Genomic DNA, 9,972 nt, shown 5'->3' on the forward strand with positions numbered 1-9,972 from the left:
TGAAATCAAAGTTCATATATAATGAGATTAAATTAAATTTAAATGACAATATAATTATATCAATTAAATAATTTATTGAAATAACAAAAGCAATGATAAAATGTTTTTCCTAAATTAAAATCTCCACAGATCATAGAAATATAGAATTCGTTTTTGTACTGAATTATGCAAACAAATGATATTTATACAAAATCAATAAAAAATTATTTTTTGAAAGAGATGGACTTATCTGATTGTTGCACTTAGCCTTTAAATTATAAAAACAAATGCATCACAAACAATTATTATTGAAAAGATTATTTGAACAAGACAATACTTGTCTTATTTATATTGTTATTTTTGTATTTTTATTATGTTTTGTTTACTAATGATAAATTATATAAGATAATAAAAACAAACGCACGAATATTTAAAATTTATTAGATACCATTATCAACTATTACATTCAAATAATAAATGTTTCATTACACAATTCTACTAATCCATTGAATCAATAATTTAAAGTTACAAAATATGAAATGTTGGATGTTTTTTAAAACAAATAAAAAATATTCATAACACATAATTCTATGTAATTTGTTATTTTATATTTATAAAATATAATAACAGAAATTAAAAAAAAAACATTTTTCATACACTCATATTTTCATCAAAATATTTCACTTATCTAAAATTATTACTTATTTAATTATTTCAATGTATACAAGATAATTAAAAAGCACATTTTGTCAGACATAAAATGTGAGATATTAAGAAATGTGTCTTAAGACTCTGAAATGGCTTTTCAGTCATTTACGCTTAAAAATGAAAATTAGGTGACTTTTAAATAAAATTTACAGATATTTGATAAATTGGGCCTTGGCGTATAAATTGAGTTACTAATGATGGGCATTTGAGACAGCCCGGAAACTTGTTACAGACAAATTTTTATTTCGACCAATGATTAAAAAGACACTTTCTTTGATGACTTCTTTTTAAATACCGAATTGGCAGATTCTGTAAGTGCTTCGTTGTCAGCAAATAATGCCCTGAGATCAGCTGACCTCTTCTGTCTGGCTGCATCGCGATCGGCCAAGTCGTCCAACTCGTTCTGAATATCCAACAAACGAGCTTTGGATTTGCGTGCTCTTGCTATTGCGGCAGTTTCTTCGGCGAAACGCTCTTCGGCATCATCCTGTATTTTTGCCTTGATCCATTTGTTTGTCGCCTGTTGTTCAGCCGCCGCTGCAAATTCGTCGGCCTCTTGAAAGTACGACTTGGTACGTTTCTTCGTAATTTCCTTCTCAAGCGCTTCTTGTGCTTTACTGTTTAAACCTACTGAGTCCAAAACCTTTCCCGTGTAGTCAAAACGTGATCTAGGCATGCCATCTGATGACAATCCGTTGAAAGCAGATTCGAACTCCCGTTCTAATGAAGCTGTTCTTGCAGCAGCTGCTTTAGCCGCACGAGCTTTTCTTAGAGCTGCGATCTTAAAATTAAAATACATTAGTTTTATTAATATGATATTCTCAAGCTATTCCTAATAAAAATTCAATAATCGTGATTACGCATCAACTAGGATGTATCTTAAAAATGAGGTTTTCAAATTCACTCGATATGTCTGTTAAAAATGTTCTGTTAAATAAAAAAAACTTGTTCAAAATTTGGGTGACGTTAACATATGTGATAAGAGAGTTGAAAATTCCACTGAAGGAGTAATCTTTCTGTTTTCGTCAATTATCTTACAGATTATGTTGTTTACAATAAAAAAAAAATTAAAACCCTATAAGTAAAACTAAACGTATACTATAAAAGAGTTATTACAAAAAAAGTCATATCTGTGATATTTAAACATAAAAATAAAAAACGCCATTTAATGTAAACAGTTTAAATTGATTTTATTTGTTTATTTAAATTATTTAGACAAAATGTTAAAACTATAAAAAATGTTCATGAAATGTTGTTTAAAATAAAATGTTTTATATATTTTGTTTGTTTATTTTTTATACTAACAAAGTTAGAAAAAAAGTATTTTATTTTGTAATATTTGAAAAATAACACAATATAAATGAATTGATCAAACAATTTTTTACAAATATAACTTTTTTTTATAAGAACATTTTTTATAGTATACGTTTGTAATTGTCTGACTTTTCTCCGTCGACTTTGTTGGTCTCCTATGTGCACTTTAAATATTCAATTTGATATGCAGTTGTTTAAAAGTGGAAGAAGTTTATTACATGAAAATATTCTTGCCAATTTGAGCAATAATCCTTCACACCAGACCGTATCATATACTGTATAACTCCTACTGGTATAACACATAATAATGTATTTAAAATAAATAAATGAATGGAACTTTAAAAACGATGTACAAAAAGAATTTCTTTACATTCAAACATGTGGTCTATAATTAAAGTGCATTATTATAATTGTTTATTTATAACTGTTAAATGTTGTGTAGACATGCAAAAATGGAAGTACATAAGATAATTTTCAATTAAATTATTTTTGAGTTATAAAATATTAAACGTTTTTCATAGAATTACAATAAACAAATTGAATTAAAATAAGCTCAGTAATACATTTTTTTATTCAGCTACCCACAATTAATCTTATTACTGTTTTCAAAAAAGTTTGAAAATCTAAAAAGAAATTATTTACTTTTTTTTTTAAATTTATTAATGCATAGAAGGTATTGTTTATTTATTTATATTATTAAAAAATCAATATATTCACTGAATAAAAATTCGTATTTAAATATTTCGATTTCTATTGCTCTTTAATCAATTAACATTACTTTGTGAACTGTACAACGTTTGTTTAAAAATTTATACCGAAGATTATTAAGTTCTCTCAAAGAAGTAACATTAAATGCTTTAACTATAAAGTATCGGAAATTCGCACACAATTATAACATATTTATTGCTTGTTATAATAATTTCCCCTTACATTGTAGCGTTAAAAACTTCCAGTACGCATATTTTTTTAATAGTGTAACTGCTCTTTGAACTAGGGAAAATCATACCCAAAAACAAGGCTATTATTATAATTAAAATTATGATCTAAGTTACTTTAGTTTCAAATTTAAAAACTTGTAAACTTTTTAGCGAAATAATAATGCTTAAGTAGATTTTTGGTCCACCATCTTGTTAGACAAAATAATTTTATTTTAATTAATTGAAAGTAAAACTTTGACGTAATTTTAAAAGTATTATACTAGTTAAATAGTTAAACACTAACCCTGAGACTTCAGTGAAAGGATTTTTTTTATTTTATGCATTTTTATAATTTTTTTATATTAATGTATTTTTATGTTTTTTTTTTTTTGTACACTTCTATAGCTTCTTAAATTTTGTAAATTTCTATGGCTTCTTAAAATTTATAAATTTATAATGTTCCTTTAAATTTTATACACTTCTACAGCTTCTTAAATGTCGTCTGTTTATATGGCTTCTTTAAATTTTGTGCAATTATATGACTTCTCTAAACTTATGAACTGCTATGGCTTTATTAATTTCATGATACATTTAAAGAAGCCATATAAATATTCAAATTTAAAGAAGCTATATGCACAAAATTAAAAAAAAAACACTATATTAACAGCTGTAATTATAAGTGGAACTTCATAAACAAAAACGTGTGTGTTTGTTTGTGTTTGGTTTATAATTTTATTTGTTTTTAGATTTCAAAATGTAATAGAAATTTTAATATTAATTTTGAAAAAGTAAAAATTAAAATAACTAATATTTAATATCATTTATAATTTATATAGTTCAGTAAAATACTTTAAATGTATTCGGTGACGGTTATTAATAGTTATAATTAATTTATAGATCGCAAATGACTATTTGGATTATCTTGAACTTAATTATAGTGTCAATGCTTTGGAATAATATATGTTATAATATAATAATTATCTATACATGAAGTATTAAAATTTTATGTGACAATTTTTTTGTCGAAGTCCTTGTGTAGGAATCTAATGATGATTTTGAATATAATTTGCTATCATAAATTTATCTCATGCTGGGTTAATGTTTTACTTGTATTATTATATGCAAGAATCATGAAATTGGAAATAGTTTGTATAATACGCTGGAATTTCATTAGGAGGGTGTCAGCATAGTCATTCATCTGATTTTTTCAGTAGCCCACTAAAATTATGTATTTTCCCCCGAATTACGTTATTTGCAAAAAAAAAATATTTATCAATTAATAAATAAAATAAATTTAAAAATAAATATAAATTTTAAATGTTTAGTAGTCCGTCTTAAATTTCTTCTGTAAAAAAAAATAAAACTACGTCATTGATAAAAACTATTATTAAATCGTGGGTTTATAAATAACAACATTATAAACAATAAATTAGTAAATATTCTGCAGGGTTAGAATAATCATAAGTAAAATAAGAACTTCATTATGATAATTATTTAAATAATTTATTTTAATAGGGTAAACATTCCACCAATGGTCAATATTTGGGATAAACTTATATAGCCATGTAACATTTTATATTTATCTATACAAAGCTCTATATTTTTATGTTAACACGTAGACACGTTGATAAAAATAACCTGTATCGTCATTGATGCAATGAATTGGAAAGGAACTATCTCTAAGAAACAGTATTTCTAATGTTATTAACATTCTCAATTTATCTCAAAACTAATAGAATTTAAAAGATTATTATTCAAAGTTAAACTAATGATATTACTATTTATAAGTAAATGAATACTGGATGGTAGTATTTAGTAGGATAACTCGTCTAGTAATAGAACAATAATTGTTCCTAATTATTAAGGATTCATTGAAGTTCAAAATTATATAACAGATTTTTTATTACGAGATAACATCAAATATCTGGATATAAAATTAATAATTTCATATACAGTTAAATTCCAGTCACTATAGTGATATTAGATAAAAAATAAACGTAATGGATTAAATTTAAGTTTTAAAAACCGAGTAACTGAACGCAATTTGGTTGATCATATCATATTAAATATGATGTGATCAATTAAATTTAAATATCAATATTTGTGTTTAAAATTTTGTTACTTAAGTCATTTAAATTAACAAAATTATTCAATTATGTATGCTACGGAGTTATAATTTTAAGTGATACCTGTGGTGTCTTTATTGGCGGGTATTCAGTAATTAAACCATTTATTCTATTGAAATTCTATTAAAAAATAGAAAATTTTAAAAGATTAATTATACTCAGGAAAATCTACTGAAAAAAAATCGATTTCAAAATAAAATATTTTGTTATTTATTTTTGCAAGAATTATAGCGCACGTGATGATTATATTTGTATATGTATACCAAGTTGAAAGAAATAATAACGCCAGAAAAAGATGTTAAAAATACAATAAGTTTCATACAATTTGACATGGTTGTAGTTTTGGGTCGACTCCAAGGTGTAAGTTAGACATTTTTTATGGGCAATCTCAACTACAGACTTACTTCAAACTCAAGGAGCAAGGTTGTGTTAGTAAGGCTAATACGTTCTAATAAAAAAAATGTTCTACAAAAATTATTAATGATAGTTTCATGAGAAAATTAATGATGTTACAATCGTTTCGAAATTTTGGATATTTAGATGAATAAAAATATCTAATACTAGTGTGTTTCTTGAAGTGCTTGAGGATATATCCATGTTTACAGTTGAGTTCTGACGTTTCGGACTCAACTGTAAACATGGATATATCCTCAAGCACTTCAAGCAACAAAACAATCCATGAAAGTTTTAACATATTCATAACTAGTGTGTTTTTCGAATTACAGGAGACAAATTAAAAAACAGTATTTCTTCATTATTCTATTAAGTGCACGAGTTTAATATTTTTATCGGGTTGAATATTAAAACTAATAAGGAATATGATCAATACTGACGTATATTTTATGGTGACAGTTATTGAGTTTATACGTCAAACATATATTAAAATCGAACATTTTAGCTTAAGTTTTCAAATTTTAGTGAAAATATTTACTCTTATATTTATGTTTATTTTCCAATTAATTAATTAACTATTAATTATTGACTTTTATCCCCTTAACTATATTTTGATAAATAAAAATTATTATTTTTATATGAAGTAATTTTAAATATAATTAGACTCGTCAAATACCACCACTAAAACGATATCGGAAAATAATTTTTAGAAAATATTTAAAAATTTTTTGATAAAGAACACAATTAAATGGAAATATTTATTTTTGTTAAAAATTTGTAAATTTACAAAACTCAATAATATAAAAAACAGTTACATTTTAGTTAACTATTTAATAGTTATTATTTTACATTACTGTTTAATTGTATATAACAATTTTAAAAATTAATATTATTCAACATTTGATTACATGTAAGTTAGTATATTACTCTAGTACTAATAAATTATTTTCAGCTAAATTTGACATTTTGAAAACATTATTTAAAGCACTATTGTTTTAAAAACATTTGTTTGAAGTATTATTGATGACTTTTTAATATATTTATTGTAGGTTTTTAGTGCATATTGTCCTAGCCCTACTGATAATAATGAACTCTCAATCCGTTACTTACATCAGATTAAACATCTGTAATAGAGTAATACTATTAGTCAAAATCATGTAAATTAAAATATTAATATTTTATATTAAAATTTATATTTTTATATCCAAATTTTCAAATTTTCGACCACTCTTGAAAATTTTTCTGAAAAATTTAATAAAAACAACATTTTCAAGCTTTAATCACTGTTTATACATGTACACTTCATTGGGAGTACATGTAGATCAATTTACACAATGAATGCGTTTACTTAAATATTCAAAAATTAAAAAAATAAATGGATTTTTCAAAATTTGATTGTAATTTTAAGTGTGTTTAAATTACAATTACGTGTTACTTTCAAGTGTTAGCTTAAATTCATAACATTAATTATACCTCCTGTTCAAAATCATCCTCAGGCATTGATAGTCTAGAGTCAGATCCACGCCTTGACCTAATTGGCGAGGAAGACTGGAAATCATCAAATGTTGACGGACTTAAGTTAAGTTTATGACTATCAAATAAGCTTCTAGCTGGTTTAGGCGAAGGAATCGTAGATCCGCCATAGTACTTGCGGTCCAGATGATCCATCATTGGTTTGTAATAACCCTCTCCAATATTGTAATTGCAATCGTACACCCGAGTTCTAGGGCGACTTAATAATGTTCGTCTTTCAGACATCCTGCAAATGGTCATTTATTAATATATATTGAAAAATAATTTTTGAAATATTACACAACAACAAATCTATTTTCAGTATTCATTATATTTCTAGTCTATAAATTACATATGCTTGCCTATAAAACAACAAAATCACAGAAAACTATTTTTTTTTCTATTTATTTTTAAACTATCAACACTTTGAGCTACGTATCGAAGCTGATATCGTAGTAGTATTATTAGAATAATATTTTAATTAAAGGCACAAAGATGCTACCTATAAAGTAAGGTTTCTTAAAAAAAAATTAAAACTTTTACTCAAAAATATTACTATTAATTTTTATATAAAAACCCAAATATCTTTTTAAGGTAACCTAAAATCCTAGAAATCATAAGAATAAAAATATTGTGAATCGGATACAATGTATGTTTTGTACATAACCTATCCTTCACTAATTCCACCATTTACTAGGAACACATTCAATTTAGAAAAATATTCTAAATAATGTTTCAACAACTCAGCACATGTGGAAAAAATAATAATTTGTTTTGTTTATATTAAATTTTACAGTATTCGTTATTAAAATAAACCTATGAGTCATGTTGAATATTGAATTTTTTTTGTATCTTTTAACAGTTGTGTAAAAGCAAATATCTAAATGATCCATACCGAAAAAATAAATAAAACATTACTATACTTTTCATATACTTAGTGACGTCGAGTTATTATGATCTAATGAGTAGGTTGAAAATGTCTTTAAATGCGAAAACATCATTAATTAACATGTATTTTTACACTATGTAAATAAAATAGTCAGTAGTTATTATATTTGCACTTTCTCTACACATACGTCATTTTTAAAAATTAGCTCTATAAAGGTTTTTATAAACTAATAGCTTTATAACAACATTTTAAATTGTTATTTCTCTCACGATTTATATTTTATAGTTAAATATAATTTTGCAGATTTAATGATTTATTTTAATTTTCAATAACAATATTTATTGTAATCATGATCTAAACTCAAATAGAATTTTCACTATAAACAAGATTATCAAACTTTTACCAATATAACTAACAAATAACATTAACTCAACTTTGGTTATAATAAAATTATAAATGATTCATTTTTTGTCGACTATTGAATTAAAATATCTAAAAATGAAGAATACCAAATGTCTTTCTACCCTCTTGAAAAATTGAAATTTAAAAATATTTTTTGTAATATTTAACAGTTTGATAATTTCTTAGTTACGTTTAGTAAAAATAAGTATAATGAAGTTATATTTCGTTCTTCTAATTCTAGATTGTTGTAATACGTTGCTATAGGTCAGTTTATTTAAAAATCCAAATCTAAAAGCTGATCGGATAAACACAAACATACCTTTGTTGTGTGTCAACTCTCATTAAGGATTATAAAATATTCAATATAAACGAATAATCTAGTTATTTTTAACAATTAGAGCAAATATTTTTTCTACCTTCATACTATTTATAATAGAAGATTAACGGAAGTTAAAGTAAATTAGGATAAAGAAAACGAGGTTGAATGGCTTGACACGAAAAGTTTGCCAAACGCGCGTTGAAATTATATAGACAACTATACACACTGTAGTGTCACCGGTCAAATCGCTATAACTCTATTAATACACGTCAAAAGAAATGTTTATTGCAGTTTTGAATTTTGCCAACCAACTTACTCAAGTCTTATCAGTTTCAATGAGGAACTTTCTTTCAGTCGACTAATTAAAAAAAATATTTTTCAATATCTTGTAATCAATTAAACTCGGTAGTGTTTAAATATTAATATGTTTATGAATAAATAGTATCTAATTAATAAAGTCATATATATGTATATAGTTCACAAACTCAGTTAACTCACCTGTAACGCTAATGAGATTTTATGTAAAATAAAAGTTATAGTTATTTTACCGCCGAAATTTCCCGGACAATCTTTTTGATAAACACGTTTGATTTAATATTTTTCAAGATATACGGCGAGATTTTTTCACGGCGGATTTGATGGACGAAATGGCACTGCGAGTACCCTTCTAAGCGTCCTTCGTCACTAATGTCTGTTGAACAGTAGCCAATAACACATTAATACTGACGACTGCAATGCAAAATAAACGCCCCCCGTGGCAAATTTCAAAATTTCGCATAGATTTTTGAAATTCTTTAATTGTACAAACAATTTGAAGTCAATATTTAGTTTCAGTAAATTAAACAGTTAAAAAAAAAAAAACAAAATAATATTTTAATGCAAAGGCAGACACTTAATTTTGATGTAAATATAACATAATAAATTATGCTATAATAAAGTTCACGAAAAAATACAATTTGAAATGTTTGAAAGGATTCATTTCCTCGGTTAATTTTTCAAACCTTTTCACAGTTACTAAATTCCATTATTTATTTTTCAGAATTATTTCATCATGTACAGATTAATTGAGCAATAATTGACTATTTAAAAAACTCGAAAGCTATTTAAATCAAATAAATTACTGTTGGCTATTATTTGAATTATTTAATTTTGATAATTCACTGTCGTAATAATCAAAACATTATTATTTTTAGCTTCGATACGAAGCTGAGAAGGTATTATTTACGATGATGTGTTTTTATTTTATTTTATTTTATTTTTTTTTTGTATCTAGTCGAAGACATTACCCTTTAAAATTGAAAAAATTTCCTTCGTTCCCCGTAAATGGGGGAAACCTCCCAAAAAATTACAAATTTAAAAATCGCTAATTTTCGAAATTTTTTCAATTTTTTTTACTAAAAACTGAGGTAACTT

At 24.8% G+C, this 9,972-nt stretch overlaps 1 protein-coding gene across 1 annotated transcript; it reads right to left on the reverse strand.

The window, feature by feature from the left end:
* Positions 1 to 392: 392 nt before the first annotated feature.
* Positions 393 to 9,251, reverse strand: LOC126905438 (uncharacterized). Its single transcript, XM_050685121.1, has 3 exons — positions 9,058 to 9,251; positions 6,911 to 7,196; positions 393 to 1,468 (listed from the first exon to the last, which is right to left on the reverse strand). The coding sequence occupies exons 2-3, from the start codon at positions 7,193 to 7,195 to the stop codon at positions 944 to 946; spliced, it is 810 nt and encodes a 269-aa protein (XP_050541078.1). The 5' UTR covers position 7,196; positions 9,058 to 9,251; the 3' UTR covers positions 393 to 943.
* Between the last annotated feature and the right edge of the window lie 721 nt (positions 9,252 to 9,972).

This window comes from Daktulosphaira vitifoliae, unplaced genomic scaffold, assembly GCF_025091365.1.
Source record: "Daktulosphaira vitifoliae isolate Bord-2020 unplaced genomic scaffold, ASM2509136v1 Scaffold_4, whole genome shotgun sequence".
Lineage (NCBI taxonomy): Eukaryota > Metazoa > Arthropoda > Insecta > Hemiptera > Phylloxeridae > Daktulosphaira > Daktulosphaira vitifoliae.